This window comes from Chelonoidis abingdonii, chromosome 1 (genome assembly GCF_003597395.2).
Source record: "Chelonoidis abingdonii isolate Lonesome George chromosome 1, CheloAbing_2.0, whole genome shotgun sequence".
Lineage (NCBI taxonomy): Eukaryota > Metazoa > Chordata > Testudines > Testudinidae > Chelonoidis > Chelonoidis abingdonii.
Window position 1 is genome coordinate 205,313,619 of NC_133769.1, and position 22,121 is coordinate 205,335,739.

The 22,121-nt window shown below is 42.5% G+C and overlaps 1 protein-coding gene across 1 annotated transcript in view; it reads right to left on the reverse strand.

Moving 5' to 3' along the window:
- Nucleotides 1-21,232, reverse strand: part of VPS26C (VPS26 endosomal protein sorting factor C) — a 36,398-nt gene extending 15,166 nt beyond the window's left edge. Inside the window, 4 exon segments of the mRNA XM_032797251.2 lie at nt 602-682; nt 7,037-7,186; nt 8,586-8,729; nt 21,065-21,232. Coding sequence (XP_032653142.1) covers nt 602-682; nt 7,037-7,186; nt 8,586-8,729; nt 21,065-21,121 — 432 coding nt within the window. The 5' untranslated portion in view covers nt 21,122-21,232.
- Between the last annotated feature and the right edge of the window lie 889 nt (nt 21,233-22,121).

Below are 22,121 nucleotides of genomic sequence, written 5' to 3' on the forward strand. Positions count from 1 at the left end.
GGAGGGAAGGTAGGAGTGAAGGGTGGGAGGGGATGAGGAGAGAGAAAGGAAGGGAGAGCGATCAGGTCATCCAAAAGATACTTTTGGGAGCACACATCAGCATAGTATCTAGATACTGAGTAGACCAGTACGTATCTAGGACATGAAGGGAACAAGCAGGCAGACAGAAGGGGGGACTGGGGGCTAAGTGGGAAAACAGATTTTCTCAACATAGCAAGCTCATCATCTCAAACATATTTCTACCAGTTAAAAGAGCACGTTTAAAAGAAGTTAAGGTGGAAAGGTTACGTAGATTATAGCATGAGGTCCTAGTTTATGTCTCAGTTGCTAGGTGCCACAGTAATACAAATAGTAACAGAAATGCTTGAAGCCTGAATACCGTTAACTTCAAAACATAAAAGAAAGCACAACACCAACCTTCCCTCCACCTTAGGTCTTACGCCTTGTTAATATAGGAGGACACATACAAGTTACAGCATTACATCTTGTGAACATCACCATATAGAAGACTGGGCACCAAACACTGCTAAACAGAACAAAACTGCAGAGGTGAAAACATCAGCTTGTTGAGAGAGTTAAAAATCTCTATATTCCAACTTACTGGTGAGTGAACAATGAATTCACAAGTCTTAGTCAGGTCTTTGGCCAGTAGAGAACGTCGCATATCACATCGAAGGGTATACTGTGAGAAAGATTGCGGGATAAAAGAGTCTTATCAAAGCTTTCTTCCATCTCCAGCATGGACTTAGAGAGAAATCATTCTAGAAACACAAAAAGTCTCACTGGATATTTATATTAACATTCTGTTTATAAGTAGTTTATTAAAGGTCAGTAGGCAACATATATTCTTTAATAAATTGTTAATCAATGGTTATAGAGTGCTGTAGAGTCCAACAGGTTGCTTATAACCATCTATATCATGTACTACTCATGTATCTAACCACCCTATAACATCTACTAATCATTTTTCAGCTCCTTATAAACTGAACCTTCAAGTGTAATCATTGAATATCTGTACAGCAATAATGCTCAGAGACCTCACTCAGGACCAGACCTGATAGCTCTCAATACTGATCACATAATAGAAAAATATGTTCCCTACCCAGCACGTCTTACAATCTATTTTCTTTACTCTACTAGTAAAAGAAAAATTAATACAGAGTATTAGGGGGGAGGGATAGCTCAGTGGTTTGAGCATTGGCCTGCTAAACCCAGGGTTGCGAGCTCAATCCTTGAGGGGCCCACTTAGGGATCTGGGGCAAAAATCAGTACTTGGTCCTGCTAGTGAAGGCAGGGGGCTGGACTCGATGACCTTTCAAGGTCCCTTCCAGTTCTAGGAAATAGGTATATCTCCAGTTATTAATTGATTAATGGTAGCTACCCCCAGCTGAAGAATAGTCGTAACATATTTCTTTAATCCACTCATTATCAGCAGAATACTTACCAAACCCTGTCTGCTACATTAATGAGGAAACTGCCTAAAAGACTGTAGCACTAATACTAATCAACAGATGTTATGTCCGGGTTCTGTAGGAACATTACAAGTCCCAGTTAGCACATACCTACTTAAAGCTTTGCTTCTCACCCTCTGCAAGTTAGTAACTCATTCAAAACCAAAAATTTTCAAAACTCTTGCATATACTTTAAATGTAAGAAAGTACCACTGGTAACAATACAAAGTCGATATAATTTGTGTGCATTTTGAGAGGCTGACATAATACTTGACCAGTAAGGGTGTGCAGGGTGCATATTTTCTTTGGATTGTAAAATGCAACACTTCGCAGCACCCACCCCCCAATTCCCTTTCCTGACCTACTTGGGGGATGAAATGCACAAGTTAAGAATCACTGATCCAAAGTACCTGTATGAGCCTAGTACAATCCAAGCACCTCATGATGTTTAGTGTTTTTTTATCCTCGCAACACTTCTGTGAGGTAGGAAAATAGTTCCCCACCTGGAAAATGCTAAGGCACAGAGATTCTAAGTGCCAAGGTCACATAAGAAGTCTGTAGCAGAGCAGAGAATTGAACCCTCATCACTCAAATCCCTAATCACTGGAACAACTCTGGTCATCTGTTGGAGTTACATGAAATTTAAAACAAAATTTTTGATGGATGTTTCTGCTAATGACATCTTTGATTATTCTAAATGAGAAGTTATATTCTGTTCACAATTTATGTTTACTTCACCTCTCAATTTAGACAATAAAAACATGTTAACCACTTTCTGGTTTGTTTATAAACTGTTTCCATTTGGGTTTTTTTTTTTTATTTAAAAGCACTGAAACACTTAACCAGCACATAGCTTCTTATGTAAAACCTAGACATTGGATCAAATCTCTTCTGCGCATCCATTTTAACAGATATTACTGTGTTCTATACAATCTGTTCTTGGAAGTCAGATTTCATTTTATTTCTAGGGTGGTACAACAGAGCAGGAAACAATGAGACTGAAAGGCTGGTGACAAGCTAATGATAATAAAAAGGTCCAGACCAGGCCTAAGTCTTAATTTGGAGGGAGTGGGAAGATGGGTAACTGGGTAGGTGATAGGAGAATGGCCAAAGGTAACATATATACCAATCAAATCATACCTCAATAGACAATCAGTACTAACTATAAACAAAATATCTGGATTACAGAAAGCAACTCAACTTGTTTTGGCATGTTTTTTTTTTGCAGACAACAGATGTTATATTAGAAAGAAAGCCACGGCTAGGACTAGGTAAGGGAAACATCAACATTTAGAAAAGGGAGCCTTTCACCATAAGGGCTGTCAACAGGATATAAAATTTAGAAACAAACTAGCCATATGCAGAGGCACATAGTTTAAGTAACATCATCAACATCTGCCATTGACTGCCATGGCTAACAATTACATATGCGTTTTATTTTTGAAGAATAGAGGGACCTACTGTGAAGAAGCCCGGAGTAAATGTAGGGAAACGAGAGCCTGAAATTCAATATGAGAGAACTGATTTAGATAATATGTAGAAAAAGGAATTTTCCTCCTCTTTTAAAACTGATAGCTCATCCATAATGCCAATCTGTAAATACATTAATTGGTTTTTAAAATATCAAGTATTTTCCTTTAGCACTAGCAGTAATAGGACAATTAAATAATTTAAGAGAAGATGATCCTCAGCTCTGCAAAGTACAGAGAGAAAAGAAGTCTCTATATTGTTGGGAGAAAGGATAGACTCATTTTGTGGCTGCTTTCTCAATATAAATGAACCTTTGGGCAAGGTTAGCATTGAAAATGGAGTGATGGCTCTTCAGATAGGGTATTTCAAGCAGAAGATGGAAGGATGATCACTGCTTGGCTATGCTGAAAAGTCTGATGTACAAGATCACACTAAGTTTGCTCTACAAAAGGGGAAAATATCTAAAATATGCAGGTGCGTGCACACGACAGACTAGAATGTGTTTTACTCTGGCGCTTATCATATTTCCATCCAAGGCTTTTTACAAATAGGTGTCTCATGACATAAGTCACTTACCAGAAAAACCTGACAAGAGATTCTTGAATTTAAAATGCTTAATGAAAGATTTAGTATCCTACTGTGAGAAAGTTAGAAAAACAAATTACAAAAAAACAGAATACTACCTTAAAGCAGCTGCTGCAGCTGAATGAGAAGCTATTTGCATGAATCTACAGGATTCATAAAGAACAGATACAGCAATTATACTTATGATAGAAAAATCCTGATAATATGCATGATCATAACAGCAGAAACAACATATTGGAAAAGGAGAGATAATAGTCTGCTGAGTCAAATGACCTTTCAACTTTATCAATATGTGCATAAAAAGAGTCAGAAAAAGAACTGGGAAGGTTCCACTTTCAGACCTCTGGGAATAACAGAAGAGTCCGGTGTGAAAAATAATTTAAGTACCAAAAGCATCCTCAGTGCTTAACACCTTCTCCCACCCATCAAGAAAATATGGGCCATGCCTGAAGAAGTTTAAAATAGGAGGCCAGATATTGCCTGCACTGAAGTCAGTAGACAATATGTCCATTAACTTAACTGAATCCAGGATTTGTTCCAAAAATTAGAGACGAAAGATGTGACTTGCTTGGTCACTCCTAGAATATTCCCTTGCCAAAGCAGAATTGTTCCCTTTCTATATTTTTTAGTGTTTTTTCCCAGTCTAGTTTTAAGTCATTCAATAATCCAAACAATTGTGCTTCCCTCCTTTAGTAGATTACTTCACCTTTTAGCAGACATCATTGTTAGGAAGTTATTCCCTGATATTAAAAATCTCCTTACTCTTAAATTGTACTCCTTGGATAACTCTAAACAATGCCTCCCCTTCCTTGATACTTATACCCCACAAGCTACAGGTGAGTTCATGTGGGTGGATACTTATACCTGTATGGATGTTCCTTGGAGTCAATGGAACTCTGCTCACATGGATCCAGCTGCAGGACTGAGAGCTTAATGTATCTCCCCTGACCTAAAAATTGACCTCAAAGCCAGTTCCTTTGTCTCTAGTTTTTGTTACAATCATAACCATCTTTTAATGCACCAAGGTGTCCATTATGGAATGCAGTATTCTAGCTATCATCTCATCAGTACTTTATAGGTTGGAATTAAACCTGTCTTATCTGGGACATGATATCTGTGTATGCAGCCCCTCTGTGTATGCAGCATTTTATAATTATACTCTGAATATTTTTGAAGTTACTTTTGACAACTTAAGAGGTTGATAAAATACACTTTCATCAAGAGTATTCTGTGCAAGTCTCTCAGTTCAGTTATAAAAAGTAACAGTTATTAGTTTCTTTTGTACTATATACTCACAGCAATGGCCGAGGGGGAGGTGTGAAGATTTTGGTTATTCTTCACTAGTACTCTAGTGCAAAGCATCTCTCTGAAGGTAATTTGTTTTAATGGATTCCTCTGAGCTTTATTTTGATAAACAAACTTCGGGGGGGTGAGGGGGGAGGCAAGTCTCCCACTAGTACAAAAAAATATACATGTTCAAGAACAGATTTTCAGAACATCTCCTTACATCACATTAGCCAGAGGAAAGTTTTTCAGTTAGAAATCCCCCCACCTAATATTAAATGTTTTTACCATACTGTTGCATTAACACAAAAATCAAAAAATGCAAACCAGTACTTCCCACAGTAACTACCTACCACATTGTATGCACATTTAGGCAGACAATCTGTTGCTACATAAAATCATAGGAAATATGCACAAGCAATGAGGTTTGGCTTCTGAGGGACCACAGTTTTCAATTTTGTGGCTTGTATGTGTAAAGCTCAGCTGTGATACTGCATGATCATAGTTTTATTTGGCACTAAAGGTAGCAGAGGTGCAACCCTTATTCATGAACAAAATTCATGTAGTTGCATATTCAAGATACTGTAATTCATCCACTCCTTATACTATAAAAGCCATTATAGATTACAATTAACAGGTGGATTTTTAAGTCCTCCTGTAAGAGTCTGCATACACCCTTCTCCTCCTCCTCCTCCTCCTCTTGTAAGATTTACTCAATAAGATGTAATGTCTGAAATAAAAGGGGACAGAAAAATATTTCTGCAAGTTACCAAGATTCATAAGAGACAGTTCTTCAAAAAAAGAAATTAGGAAAAACTGTGCCCGGCCCTGGGAAATAAAGGAGAGAGACTGCATCATCTTATGTAGCAAGCTGCCACCAAATCAGGAATGGATGTTGATGACATATGAGCATAGGATATCAGATTACAAAAAACAGTGTGTAGCCCTGTCCTGAGTGAATTTGTACTTATCTCTAACAGATATCTGAGGGGTCAATTGGTTTTGGTATTTTTAAAAAATATTTTGGCAACACTTGTGTAGCTTGTCATGTTAACAAAGTTTCACTGAAAGATACTTAACTGTAAGCACGCTTTCTTTTGGGGTATAACATTACAGACAGTGCATAAAATGGAAGCTACAAGTTACCACATAATAAAATAAGAGTTAGAAAATATTTTAAATGTACAAGAGAAACTGCCACAGGTGTAGCTGCTCCATTGCATTCCCTGCTGGCTGAGCATGGCACTGCAAGCTCTTCCTACCTCAGTTCACAAGATAGGGCAGCCATTCCAGAGCAGAGAAGCCCATGCCATGAGCATCTCATCAGTCTTTAACCAGTTAAATTCAGAACTTACCTGTCTCCGCCTTTAAACAAACTAACAAATAAATGTATGAGGCGAGCGCTTAGTCACTTTAAGTCAAGGCCCTGATCTGGACCTGGCATTCTGGGCTAGGACAGAGGAGATGCTCCTCAGTGTCTCTCACCCAGCACTCAAAAAAACCCCAAAATATAGATGTGAAAGGATGAAGAACAGTATAGATTCCTTCTTTGTTTGTTTAAGACATACTTCTTTCAAGCAAAAAAAAAAAACAAAACAAAAAACCCCCAAAACTTTGCTTGTTCTTCTTTCTTACATTTCCAAGGCTGTATCTATGATATTTATATCCCCTGTTGCAAGGAACACAAGCCAAAACTCCTAGTCAGGAAAAAACAATCCCAAATATTTTGTTTTTAAAGTGCAAGTATAATTTTTAAGCCTGTATATATCCTAATAAAGTTTTGAAATCTTAAAAGGGCTGTTATGCCATGTTTGGAAAGAAATCTAAAAAGTGTTTCTCTTCACATAAGTCCACTGTCTCTGAGGTAGTAAATCCTGGAGAGCTAGCTAATGGGACAATTTTTGTTCTGTCTCAACAGCTGTGAGCTGAATGGAATCATGAAACTTTTTACTCAATTTAACCATGTAAAGTGCACCCATATATCACGACGAAAGATGTTTGAACCAATATATAATCTTTTCCTATTAGCATTTCGGTAAATTTAAAAAATCCCCCACAGCTGAAACATGAACTTTAATTTAAGGGACCTATACACGAGCATTGCAATAACTGCACAAAATTGAGAAAACAAAAAATATTGACACCAGATAGTTTCCTCCTACAGTGCAATTAGAGAAGTTTCTCAGAGTGTAGTTCCTACACAGTGCAAGTTCATAACCTTTTCCCTACACAGAAAACTGTCTCACCTGAATATTGACAAACACACCATGATATGTCTCGTATAGAACTTTGTTGCCCTTCATATGCAATGGAAACTCAAAAGGAATTTCTGTTTTGCCACTGGGAAGTTTTCCTGGTTTTACCATTTCTATGGTACTGTTGATAACTTGAATAGGCTGTAAAGAGAAACATTGAGAAGTTTATAATAAAGCATTCTGCTTCATAACAACGGCCCAATAACAGAGCCACATGAAACCCTATCAGCCTTCCAAATATCTCAAAATTCACATCTGTGTCCCATACAAACAATTCTCTACAAACTCGCACTGTGGCAAAAAGTGGTCTTATTTAATGTTTCTTACCAAGACAGTCTGTACAGTTTTTTGCATGTGTGTCAGACTGGTGGCTAAGCACATTTAAGAAGCTAACGAGTAGAACCTGGTACACTTTTGAAAGCAGCACAGTTCTTGTTCCATTATCGAAATCAAGCACCTTAACAGCAGTGGAAGGAGTCTGTATGTGTATATGCCAGTTGAGCTGTTAGCTCTTGGAGGGAAGAAGGGCTCCCAAAGGCAAGCTATATATTTAGCATTAGAATGCTGCTGGAACAATGGCAAACTATGGTTTGGCACTCGACTAGGGAAGCATGCAAATTCTCATGAAATATGCCTTCATCAATTAAAAGACAACAGAATAGGAACAGCAAAATAAAAGATAATAATAAAAAAATACATGCACTCCCAGAGCAGGGAAATTAGTTTAATATCAAATAGAACATTGAAACAAATATCTTATTTTCCCCTATGTGATTTTTCATTTCAAACCATTTTTGTTTTAAATTGCAACAAAACCCAATGCCAATGATAAGATGATGGCCCCCAAATTACCGTTTGAAGGTCATCTGTCTAAATCAAGGAACTTACATTTGAAGTTAAACTTCTAAAGCTGAAATTGAATTAAAATTCTTATTTTGGTTGCTTGAAAATGCTTCGTGGGGGGAAAACATGGATATCCCCTAAGTTTGGAACTATTCAGACTTGGGGTTTTGGCTCACCTCTGCTGACACATGAAGCAGCATAGACTGATGGAAGCTTTCTTTCTCCTCAGAGTCAGTATTTCTGCCCTCCTCTCAAAAGTAAACTATCAAGCTGCTTAGGGCTCACATATGGAAGAGATGTTATATAACTAAAAACAAGCTTCTCGTTGCAGCTTTGCTTGGAGCCTTCACATTCACTTTATAAGAATTCAATTCTAGTAGAATAGTTGTACTCATCTTCTCCTTGCAGGACTGTGCTTCTTACACCGTTACAGCTACATTCAAATAGCATGGCACATTACAGCAGTAAATATTTTAACAACATTTCTTTAACTCTGTCGTTATGTCTTAACACATTTTTCTGCATCTGAAGCTCACAGTGTAGTGCTAGATAATGGCAGTGACTGGGAAAATATTAAACCACCTGCATACATTGAAGTAATGCACAATCATAAAGAAGTAGAATTACTAAGGAGAGATTTGGTTCAAGACACCAGACAATTTTTTGTACCGAAGAAACTAATCTACATATTTCTTACCTTAACAGAGTTATAGAAAGCTTCAAACACACCAACACTTTTGGCACTGAGCTGCAGATTTACTGATCCTTCCATCGTTAAGGAGACACCCTGGTGTTGGATTGCATCCTTACTCGTTATGACCACCACTCCAGAAAGAACTTCCTAACAAGGAAAAAGTGACAAGCAAAACATATTGATTTTATCAGTTTCTTCTCTTGCTAGAATTCAGACTGCAGTGACACCCAAAGTATGTTAGATGATTTCCAAACACAAAGGAAGACAGTCCCTGCCACACAAAACATACAGTCTGAAAAGACATATTGATGGAGAGGAGGCAGGGGAAAGGGATACAAAGTACAAGTTAAGTGATCAAGGTGATTTTTTCCCCCCCCAGGGGAGAGCGCGAACGCAGTCCCCCACTACTACAAATTATGCAGTCGACTTTCCTGCATTTGGGGAAATCGCAGGGGTCAGCACACCTGCGGTGCAAAGGATAGCAGGTAGAAGTCTCTTAACTTATGTTTGCTTTTCAACTCCACTCCCACCCAATCTGCTTCCAGAATTCAAACCTCTCTTCTTCCCCTTACTCACAAATTGTGTTACAGTATCTGTACGTCCCTCCCTCCTAGTCTTCAGTATCTTTCCTCCACATAAATGAGCAATTTACTTATAAATAAATGACATGTGTAAACAGATGGCTTGGTCAGCTAGCTTCTTGTGGGTGTTGAAGAAGTGGTCCTTCAGAAGGGATTTAAATGAAGACAGGGGATTCCTCTGCAGACCTGTTCAAGGAAGGTAATAATACACAGTAGCGGGGAAAATTATTGCTGTAAAAGAAGTGGACAAACAGGACTTCACAGCTGGTGTTTCAAGTGGAGTGGAGGTGAAGTGAAGTGAAAAAGGGGGAGTAGCAACGTGTAAAAAAAAAAAAAATGGCTAAAATGAAAATGACAAAGCTAGGCAGGATATTGAAGACAGTCACAAGAAGTCTGAACTTAATATGGTGAAGTCAGTGGAGGGATCAAAGGTGCAAGGACAGGAGAGTGTTGATCTGGTCAGAATGGTGGGCAAAGTTTTAGCAGATGTATTTTGTATCGACTCCAGGGGGCTGATGTGGGTCCTGGGAGTCTGATGAAGGGTGGGTTACAGTAATAAAAGTGGAAAATGATGAGCATGTGAGTTTCAGTTGCATGATTGTACTTCACACCAGTTAAGAAACAGAGTTACATAATGGTCAGCTGGTTGCTGCCAGGGCATCAGTACTTTTCCCTTATCAGTGGTGAAGTGTCAGTACTAAACAGAAATTGGGTCAGGGAGTCTGATGTAATAAAGGTTTAGAGAAAGGAATTGCAGTAGCAATTCAGGAATCGCAACACAAGAAGCTGAAGCACAGGAAACCAGAAGAGGACTTGCAGGAATTAAGAAATGCAGCTACAGTAGGAAGTGCTGGCATAACTGGGCAGAGAAGAAAAACTGATCTAACAGAGTAGAATAGTTTGACTCAGAGGTCAGAATGCCTCACTCAGAAACAGCTGTGTGCTGCTGCTGGTGAGTTTAGTCTGCAGCTGTTTGCATTTGGACGGGATCTCCATTGCACGCTAGTGCTGCGGCTCTACCCAGTCATCATAACACTACATCAGATATTTCATTTTATCCAGCAACTCTCATTACCAGGTTGCTCAAGGGCTCCCCTAAAAGGTCCCACCCTAGCCTCAGGGAAGTTCACAATCTGCTCTCAGAGATCCATGATTTTCTGGGACAATTTCTCACTACAAGACTGAGTGAAAATTCTTTCTGTCTTTCACTCCTTGAATTGTTCATTTTGTCTATAGGGCCCTTATTACCTAAGGAAGCCAGAGCTACTTGCCTGTTCCTTAATCCATCCCCGTTTCTCAGTATTTTCCCTGCCAGGCGCTTTCCCCCATAAACTAGCAAAGTGATTTCTTGTTCCATCTGCCCCAAAGAGCTTGTTATTCCAGCCCAACACCTTAGGACAACAGGCAATTTTATTAGCATACAAATCCCTAGCCATACTCTTACTTCCCCAAACACACCCCATTATTGGAGCTACTATTGTTAGATTCAGACTTAGAGAACTTTTCATTTTTTTCCTCCCCAACACTCGCACTTTGGGGGTTTTATTATTGTGGAACACCTCCCTCTCCTCTGTTCACTCACACTTCTTGCCGAGTGCTTGTTCCTGCTATGCAAGTCAGCACTGAAAGGTACTTTCTGTGCTGAAATTCATTTTGTCACCTCAGCAGTAAAATATGATGGACAGAGTTCTGGTGCATGCGAATAACATTGTATAGAAAAAATATTTGTTAAGTAAAGAAATACTTATTGGTGTATTTTTTGTTAGGAGTTACAATGCAAGCTTAAGCATGTGTGACATTAATCTCCAGAAACGTATCTGAACAGGTTCAAACGGTGGCTAAACTAGTTACTGAATCATCATTTTAAGTAAGGGTATGTCTACACTACGGGATTATTCCAATTTTACAGAAACTGGTTTAAAGAGCCCGCTGTGTGGACGGGTGCAGCGTTAAATCGGTTTAACGCTGCTAAAATTGGTTTAAACGCGTAGTGTAGACCAGGCCTTAGTGTCTGAAACAGAACCAAACTGGACACTTAGGAAATACCTATGATCCCAAACCAGAACAGAACCAATATTTTTAATATTTTAACTCCCTAGTTTCATCTGCCTATCTGATACCTACACTGTAAGCTTTCTGAGGCAGAGGACTCTTTTGTTACCTGCCTAGCACGATGATCATCGATGGGGAATTCTAGGTGTTAAAGTAATATAAATAAATCATGTAGCTGTGACCTCCTTTTTGAACTGCATAGTTGATACATGGTAGTTGCTAATGAAAAAGGACCACATACTCAGAGTAGGAATTGTTGCAATCATTTTAAGAGTTCCCTTTGTTTGAGATGAATTTTAAGGTATGAGAGAGCAGAAATTGAATGTCACAACATTGGACCAAAGCCAGGGCAGTGCTAAGCACCTGTAACTCCCTTTCAATTCAACATGAAAGGTATCTTTTATGGTTATGCTCAGTGTTGTCAAAAAGACAATGAAAAGATTCCAGAAACAAGCGTAATATACAAGAAAAGGAAATTTAAGTAACGAACGTTAGGTTTTCCAAAAAGAAAGTAAGATGTCAAGCAACACTGGTTCACTGGAACCAATTTCAGAATGAGGAGCCCACTCTAGCAAAATAAAACAGCAAATCAAAAAGATCAGTAAGATGTTATTTCTGAACAGCCTATAGGAAAACCATTATATATAAATACATATTATGGTTAAAAAAAACCCAAAGTTTTCACACTTAGATGCTATAATACCTAATGCCTCAGTGTAACACGGGCCAAGCCTACAGTTAAGATTACCTGACACTTTCACCTATAATCCCCTATTTTCAATTACTTATAATTTTAACCATTTAGGATGATAATCTCCATGCCAGTTCTCTGCTTCAGGCTGACATTTTTCAACTATTTTCAGCAAAAACAGTTCAAGCTTGTCTGATAAAGAGGTTAGGGAAAAATAAGTAGTTTTTCCAATGTTAAAAAAAATATATTTTCCAACAGTTTCCTTTAGGAACTCTAGTGCTTTCAGAGTTTTGCACAGGAACTTGGTATTTACCAGGGCGCTGCTCAGGTTGGAACTACCTTTTTCCTCTCCCCATGAAAAACCAACTCAGATTTGGCAAAGTTAAGATAATTTTTAAAAACTAAGTCTTTTGTTTGTTTGACTTGGGTTCACAGGGCTTAGGCTGTGGGTCTACAAACCTGCATTGCAGACATTTGGGTTTGGTTGCATCCTGAGCTCCGAGACCCTCCTCCTCATTGGGGGGGGGGGGGTCTCAGAGACCAAATGTCTACACTACAAATTTATAGCCCTTCAGCCCGAACTCCACAAACCCAAATCAACTGTCCCAGGCCAGTCACGACCATGCCACAGGTCTTTTACTGCAGCGAAGTCATATCCTGAGATAGGACAAAGTTGCTTTTGGCAGAGTTGGGAACAGACCCTGAAGGCCAGATTTTGTCCTGCACCTCAGACAGCACAGCACTCAAGTCAGAGCCAGAGGAAGGTGGTGATGGGAGAGGTAGCTTTAAGCTACCTTTTGCTTCTCATATTCTAGATTGCTCTGAAATCCAGTAATGCCCCCAGTATAAATCTCTGGAGCTGTTCTAACTTAAGGCATCCTTATCCAGATGCTTATGGACGCCTCTACAGCCCAAAACAGTCAAAGCATTCTATTCTTCTACCAATCCTTTCCACCTCCAGCATGACCCTATTCCAATATAAACTTCGCTCACTACCTCTTTCAGTGCACAGGATGGACTGTGATTGAGGCAGAGAGTTCAAAGAAGAGAAAAGATGTTCCCTTGCATTTAAAACACTGGAATGCAAGGCAAAATAATGGGGTTCTACTGGTGGCTCTGCCACAGAATTCCTATGCAATACTGAGCAAGCCTATCATAATAGGTATGCATAAAAGGTACACAGTTCAGGAAGTCCAAGGAACCTTCATACTGTCATTTCCTAATTCTGAAGTGCTTGACGTTGCAACCTTGTTATTTTAACATAGTTTTTATATATACACATCTACCCTGATATAACGCGACCCAATATAACACAAATTTGGATATAACGCAGTAAAGCAATGCTCCGGGGGGGCGGGGCTGCACACACTGGTGGATCAAAGCAAGTTCGATATAATGCTGTTTCACCTATAAACACGGTAAGATTTTTCGGCTCCCGAGCACAGCGTTATATCGGGGGAGAGATGTAATTATAATATTAGTGACAAAAATATGCAGCAAGCTGTAATGGTTAATTAAGGCATTAATATATCTGCCTAAAATCCAAACGCAGTTTCAACTGGATTTGGTAATTTGTTTTCCCCACCTTAACTATTTTGTAATATTGCCACTTGCACTTACATAACTAGACAGCACCACTTGGGTGCAACATGGGCATTTGTAGGTGATGGGATTCCTATACAAGTACTGTTTGTGAAAGCATGTTTTGGGAATCTTTGGGATGAAAGGTGCTATAAATAAAAGACATTATTACCACTGGCTGATGTCAGTGTAACGTGTGGTGGCAAGTGACTTTCTACAAAAAGAACAGAAAACCTACACCGTGCAACTAACTCATGATTAATTAAAAACAGATTTATTTTTAACTTATTGACTATTCTTAGTGATTCCTGATCAAAGATTCTGACAGTATTTCTAGTACAACACTCAGCAAACTAAATAGTTCTTTCAACACTGTGTTCTCAGATGATTCAGCTCTCTTGTCTAGTCAGCATACTAAAGGTAACTTTAAAGGAAATGTATTTAACACTCTCTCTAAAATGGCAACATTCAACAACACAGACAGACTCTTAATTTATAATAAATACACACACACACACACACTTGATTTGTTCTTTATAAGCTACAGGGAATCTCCCTACTTGGAACAAACAGTTCACTCTGAAATGGAATTTGTTAGCCAAGTAGAGCAGCTGAATAAGGATGGCCACAAGCTGTACAGCTTTGAGTTAGTGAATAAAACCAATTTAATGAGAGAGAAAAAGCATGACTGGAGCAATCAGTGGATGAGAAATAGAAAATAATCATTATTACAGTGTTGTTGTTTGCACCTGTCATAAACGGATAGTAAAGGGTTAAGAATAGGGAACACCTGACCAGAGGACCAATCAGGAAACAAGATTTTTCAAATCTCAAGGGAGGGAAGTTTTGGGTGTGGGTCCTTTGTTCTGTGTCTCTGTTGCTCTCTAGGCTCTGAGGGTGATCACACGTCTCTACAGGCTCTCTAATCTTCTGTTTCCAAGTTGTAAGTACAGGTAGAAAACAATATAGGTTTTTACATTGTTTTTGTATTTGCACGTGTGTAGTTTGCTGGAAATGTTTAAATTGTATTTTTTTCTGAATAAGGCTGTTTATTCATTTTTTTATAAGCAAATAACCCTGTAATATTGTCACCTTGATTACAGAGACCATTTTTATGTCTTTTCTTTCTTTTTATTAAAAGCTTTCTTTTTAAGACCTGATTACTTTTTTTTTCCCTCTGGTTAAGGCTGAGGAACAAAGGGAGGGGGAAATCTCTTTGTGTTAGATTTACGGAGTGTGGATCTGTACTGCCTCTGGGGAAGAGGGAGGGGAAGCCTAGGAGTGGCCCTAGTGAGGGAAAGAGTTTACTTTCCCTGTGTTAAGATCCAGGGGATCTGGGTCTTGGGGGTCCCCAGGGAAGGTTTTGGGGAGACCAGAGTTCATCAAACACTCAGAGTTTGATTGGTGGTAGCCTATCAGATCTAAGCTGGTAATTAAGCTTAGAGGAATTCTTGCAGGTACCCAGATTTTGGACGCTAAGGTTCAGATTTGGGACTTCTACCTTATAACAGCACCCTATACCTAAAGGCTTATGTACACTTCCATTACACACCACATTGTTCAGGGGGATTTATAACTTAGCTTTAAGAGCATTCCCTGGACTAAAAAGTCTAATAAAATCATCAAAGGCCAAATATATTGTAACTTCTTATTCACAATTATCTAAAGATACCTGTCACAAGATTAGAAATATCCACTAAAGTGAAATACATTAGTTATATATTACAATAGCCAAGTTATTAATGTCTAGAAAAAAGTGATGTATTAATGGGATTATGAGACTATGTAAAGAGCCACAACATTGTGCTATAGAATCTGAGGCCTGGTCTACACTACGATTTTAGGTCGAATTTAGCAGCGTTACCTCAATTTAACCCTGGACCTGTCCACATGACGAAGGCCTGTTTTTCAACTTAAAGTGCTCTTTAAATCGATTTCTTTACTCATCCTTAACAAGGGGATTAGCACTGAAATCGGCCTTGCCAGGTCGAATTTGGGGTAGTGTGGACACAATTTGACAGTATTGGCCTCCAGGAGCTAACCCAGAGTGCTCCATTGTGCCCTCTCTGGACAGCGCTCTCAGCTCAGATGCACTGGCCAGGTAGACTTTTGAATTTCATTGCCTGTTTGGCCAGCGTTGCGCGCTGATCAGCACAGGTGACCATAGAGTCCCAGAATCACAAAAGAGCTCCAGCATGGACCAAACAGGAGGTACGGGATCTGATCACTGTATGGGGAGACGAATCCATGCTAGCTGAACTCCATTCCAGTAAACGAAATGCCAAAACATTTGAAAAAAGTCTCCAAGGACATGAAGGACAGAGGCTATAACAGGGACTCATGGCAGTGCCGCGTGAAAATTAAGGAGCTCAGGCAAGCCTACCAAAAAAACAGAGAGGCTAACGGCCACTCAGGGTCACTGCCTCAAACATGCTGCTTCTATGATGAGCTGCATGCCATTCTAGGGGGTGCAGCCACCAGTACCCCAATCCTGTGCTTTGACTCCGTCAATGGAGTAGGATGCAACATGGAAGCGGGTTTTGTGGATAAGGAAAATAAGGAGGAGGTTGAAGATAGCTCACAGCAAGGAAGTGGAGAAACCGGTTTCCTCAACAGTCAGGCTCGGTTTCTCACCCTGGACCTGGAGCCAGTAACCCCCGAATGCACCCAAGGTTGCCTCCTAGACCCGCCAGGCGGAGAAGGGACCTCTGGTGAGTGTAACTTTGTAAATATTACACATGGTTTAAAAGCAAGGATGTTTAATGATTAATTTGCCCTGGCATTCGCGACCAGTACAGCTACTGGAAAAGTCTGTTAACGTGTCTGGGGATGGACCAGGAATCCTCCAGGGACATCTCCATAAAGCTCTCCTGGATGTATTCCCAAAACCTTTGCAAAAGGCTTCTGGGGAGGGCAGCCTTATTCCATCCTCCATAGTAGGACACGTTACCACGCCAGGCCAGCAGCACATAGTCGGGAATCATTGCAGAACAAAGCATTGCAGCGTATGGTCCCGGTGTTTGCTGGCATTAAAACAACGTCCGTTCTTTATCTCTCTGTGTTATCCTCAAGAGAGTGATATCATTCATGGTCACCTGGTTGAAACAGGGTGGTTTTATTAACTGGACATTCAGAGGTGCCCGTTCCTGCAAGGCTGTTTGCCTGTGGCTGAACAGAAGTGTTCCCTGCAGTTAGCCACGCAGTGGAGGGAGGAGTGAAGCCATCAAAATGTGACCTTGTAATGAAAGCACGTGCTATGCAATGTTAACAGCAAAGTTTACCGTGAAAAAGTGTACCCATTGTTCTATAAAATGTGTCTTTTTAACTACCACTCTCCCTTTTTTCCTCCATCAGCTGCATATGTTTCTGCTTCCCAGAGGCTAGCGAAGATTAGAAGGTGAAAAAAAACACACTCTGGATGAAATGTTCTCTGAGCTCATGCTATTCTCCCAGACTGACAGAGCACAGCAGAATTCATGCAGGCAATGTCAGACTGCAGGAAAGCACAATATGAACGTGAGGACAGGTGGTGGGCTGAAGAGAATTAGTGGCGTCAGCTTGCTGACAGAAGGCAGGAGTCAATGCTCAGGCTGCTGGAGCATCAAACTCACGCTCCAGAGCATGGTTGAGCTGCAGGAAAGGCAGCAGGAGCACAAACCGCCGCTACAGCCCCTGTGTAACCAACAGCCCTCGTTCTCAAGTTCTACTGCCTCCTCACCCAGACACCCAAGAACAAGATAGGGGGGCCTCTGACCACCCAGCCACTCCATCCCAGAGGATTGCCCAAGCAACAGAACGCTGGCATTCAATAAGTTTTAAAGATTTTAAGTTTTAAAGTGCAGTGTGGCCTTGTCCTTCCCTCCTCTCCCACCCAACCCAGTGCTTCCCTCCTCCCCCACCACTCCCAGACTACCTGGGCACTTATCCCTCTATTTGTGTGATGAATTAATAAAGAATGCATGAATGGGAAGCAACAATGACTTTATTGCCTCTGCAAGCAGTGATCGAAGGGGGAGAGGAGGGTGGCTAGCTTACAGGGAAGTAGAGTGAACCAAGGGGGGTGTGGTTCATCAAGAAGTGAAAGTTCTGTTTTTCATCATAGCCTGGCCAGTCACGAAACTGGTTTTCAAAGCTTCTCTGATGCACACTGCGCCCTCCTGTACTCTAACCACCCTGGTGTCTGGTTGTGTGTAATCAGCAGCCAGGCAATTTGCCTCAACCTCCCACCCCGCCATAAACATCTTCCCCCTTACTCTCACAGATATTGTGGAGTGCACAGCAAGCAGTAATAACAGTGGGAATACTAGTTTTACTGAGGTCTACTCAAGTCAGTAAACCGTGCCAGTGCGCTTTTAAACGTCCAAATGCACATTCTACCACCATTCTGCACTTGCTCAGCCTATAGTTGAACAGCTCCTGATTACTGTCCAGGCTGCCTGTGTACGGCTTCATGAACCATGGCTTTAAGGGGTAGGCGGGGTCCCCAAGGATAACTATAGGCATTTCAACATCCCCAATGGTTATTTTCTGGTCTAGGAAGAAAGTCCCTTCCTGCAGCTTTTGAAACAGACCAGAGTTCCTGAAGATGCGAGCGTCGTGTACCTTTTCCGGCCATCCCATGCTGATGTTGGTGAAATGTCCCTTGTGATCCACTAGTGCTTGCAGCAGCATTGAAAAATATCCCTTTCGGTTTATGTACTCGCTGGCTTGGTGCTCTGGTGCCAAGATAGGGATATGGGTTCCGTCTATCGCCCCACCACAATTAGGGAATCCCATTACAGCAAAGCCATCCACTATGGCCTGCACATTTCCCAGAGTCACTACCCTTGATATCAGCAGCTCTTTGATTGCATTGGCTACTTGGATCACAGCAGCCCCCACAGTAGATTTGCCCACTCCAAACTGGTGCCTGACTGACCAGTAGTTTTCTGGCGTTGCAAGCTTCCACAAGGCTATCGCCACTCGCTTCTCAACTGTGAGGGCTGCTCTCATCTTGGTATTCTGGCGCTTCAGCGCAGGGGAAAGCAAGTCACAAAGTTCCATGAAAGTGCCCTTACGCATGCAAAAGTTTCCCAGACACTAGGAATCGAGTCAGACCTGACACACTATGCAGTCCCACCAGTCTGTGCTTGTTTCCCAGGCCCAGAATCGGCGTTCCACAGCATGAACCTGCCCCATTAACACCATGATGTGCATACTGCCGGGACTCGTACTTTGTGAGAAGTCTACGTCCATGTCTATGTACTCATCGCTCGTCATCACGCTGCTGTCGCCTCCTCGCCTGGTTTTGCTTTGGCAGATTCTGGTTCTGCATATACTGCAGAATAATGCGTGTGGTGTTTACAGTGCTCATAATTGCTGCAGTGATCTGAGCGGGCTCCACGTTCCCAGTGTTATGGCATCTGCGCTGAAAAAAGGAACGAGACTATTCTCTGCCATTGCTCTGATGGAGAGAGGGGCAACTGACAACATGGCTTACAGGAATTAAAATCAACAAAGGGGGTGGCTTTGCATAAGGAGAAACACAAACAACTGTCACACAGAATAGCCCCCTCAAGGACTGAACTCAGAACCCTGGGTTTAGCAGGCCGTTGATTTCACGGAGGGAGGGGGGAGCAAATGAATACAAAACAAACTGGGTCCATTTCTAGTTTTGATCCACTCCATCTATCTTTTACATCTTAGGTTCGCAGCAGACGGTGCATTATGATTGCTAGACATCGTCCTCTCCTAGGTGCTCGGCAGAAGATGGGAATGACCTGGCTGAGTCACTCCCATGTCTGCCCAGGCGCCCCTGACCGACCTCACTGAGGTCGGCTAAAAGCACACCTAGGAGTACGATGATGGCGGCTACCAATCGTAATGCAACATCTGCTGCCAAAAGGCAATGAGCTGATGCTGTGTAGCAATGCAGTCCCATGTCTGCCAGCATCCAGAAGACATACGGTGACAGTGAGCTGAGCGGGCTCCATGCTTGCCATGGTATGGTGCCTGCACAGGTAACCCAGGAAAAAAGGCACGAAACGATTGTCCGCCATTGCTTTCGGGGGGGGGGGGGGAGGCTGTCGACATGTGCCCAGAACCACCTGCGACACTGTTTTTGACCCATCAGGAATTGGGATCTCAACCCAGAATTCCAATGCGTGAAAGAGACTTCAGGAACTGTGGGACAACTATCCACAGTGCAACACTCCGGATGTCGACGCTAGCCTTGCTACTATGGACGCAGTCCATCGACTTAATGCACTCAGAGCATTTTGTGTGGAGACACATACAATCAACTGCATAAAAACAATTTCTAAAAAAACAACTTCTATAAATTCGACATAATTTCGTAGTGTAGACATACCCTAAGCTTCTGTTTGAACAGGTATAATTCTAGACTTCATGGCTATGGAAAATAACCTTGAAAACATGAACTAAGTGTAAACTAGAGTGACTTATTTGTGGGTCTGCAGACAGCCTGCAACAATCATTCTGAAAGGTGAGAAATTTCTCCTCCACTGGAGTGGTCTCTCTTAATTCCGGTTTTGATTTAAATGCAAGTACTGACCGCTTCAGGTAAAAGTGATCAGCAATGAAACATCAAGTAAGCATGCTTAACTGTTTTTGTTAAATGCAGCTGCAGAGACTAAGGCAAGTGCGGTCAATGGTTGCTGGAGTGGAGAACCCTCATCTCAAATTAGTCACCAGAGTCCCTGCACAAAAAAGGAGATACACTACCCCAATAACAAAAGCCAAATCTAATTTCCATTCTCTCCGTGAAAACCTTCAACAAAGTAGTTACTTGTTTTCCAATTCAGACATTCTTGGTATATACAAAAATTTAAGTTTGGGGATTGCATAAAAATAAATATAATTTATTGTCAAAATAAACACTGATTAATTGACAGTAGGTCAGTGAGTCTGACGGGACTCTGGGAGGGGATCAACTGAATGTATAAATCTGGGGTCTGAATGGCATAAAGTGCCATGTAAATTGCAAGGTTTCAATTGTGGTATGTTTCTGCAAGGATCAGTATAATGCAGGGTTTCCACATAGCCACCTACTCATTTTGCCACAGATAAACACTGGGGTAGGCTAGAAGAATGGAAGTTTGTTATTTAAGAAATCAAAAAAGAGAGCAAAGCCATTCCCTGTCGCTTGAGGAAAACCCCCACCAGAAGGCAGGTGCTCAGTCATCCCTAACTTGCCCGACAGCTCGTAGGACGTACGGAGCAGCCACAGGGGTACAGTGCTAGTCACAATTGTGCCGGCGGCGCTGCCCGAGGCGCCCCAGACCCGGGAACCCGGCCCCTCAGGCTGCCCGGGAGAGGAACTGGGCGGGCTCAGCGCGGGCGTCAATTCAGCTAGGCCAGGTGAAGAGCCCTGATTCCGGCCCCGGGCTCTAGCAGAGGCTGGAGGCCCCGGAGCACCGCGAAGCGCTGGTTGCGGCCGCGGCCGCGACCCCCAGGGCCAGGTCACCTGCTTCCTCGGGCGTCCGTTACCGAGACTGACAACGAGCCCCACCTCCGCAGCCCCCCTCAGGAACCGCCGCGGGCAACGGCAGCTGCAGCGCGCGGGGCCCCGCACTCACCCCGCAGAGATAGACCTTGTTGGCCCGTTTGATCTTGATGTCCAGAGCGGTCCCCATCCCTCCGCGTTCCAGCCCGATGACGTAAACGGCTACGTACCGCGGGCAGGGTCGCCTGTCTTGTGTCCTCCCGCCCTATGATGCGCCATTTACATCCGGGTCACCAGCACCGCCCCCGACGCCATTTGTAGACCTCTAGAATCACATCGTTATACAACATGGCTCTGCCCGTTCTCTGGTAGTCATAGCAACGGTGGAATTAGCGGCTCACGCTGCGCGGCGAGACTCTCCATCTATTCTCTACGTCATAGCAGGGGCGGAATCGAATAGGCGTCTACCAGCCGGCGAACTACAGTTACCAGCATGCAGCGCGGCTGGAAACGCCGCATGTCGGGAGCTGTAGTGCTTTGCGGGGCTGCGCTGTATGCTGGGGTGATGTCAGCTTGGCCTGGCTGCGCTGGGGCCGGGCCAGGACCCGGCCGCTGAGTGGCTGCGAAGCCGTGGGGGTGGCGGCGGCGCAGGAGAACCACCCCGGCCCCCGGGGAGGGAAGAAACCAGGGGACGCTGCAGAAGCGGCTGCGTATTATTCCGTCCTGAGGCCGCGGCTTCGTTCAGGCTGTCCCTAAAAGGGGGCCCGCCCCCTGCTCCTTCCTGACCCTACACACCCGCTGGGCTCCGCGGAGTTGCCTCGGGCCGGTGGGGGAGCGCGGCCGAGCAGGCGGGTGGCTCACAGGTGCCTTGTGCTCGGGCTGCAGTGCCTGGTGCACAGCCAGTGCCTGCGGCTTAACTACAGGGCATGCATTTTTCTCACGTTAGCTTTCCTGTGCTGTAGAAGAGAAGCTCAATCTGATATCTTGGGCGGGGAAACAGCAAGCCGCTTCCATGTCTGCTAAATTCTGGTCAAATATTTTGGCCATTTTCTCTTTTGCCTTCTCTTGACTGTCTCATGCATCAACTCGCCTTTCAGGGCTGTGTCAGAAGTATAAATCTGGGCTCTTGAGTCGGGTGGATGTGGGTGTGGGGAGGGAATTAGAGACACAAATCCTTAACATAAATGCAT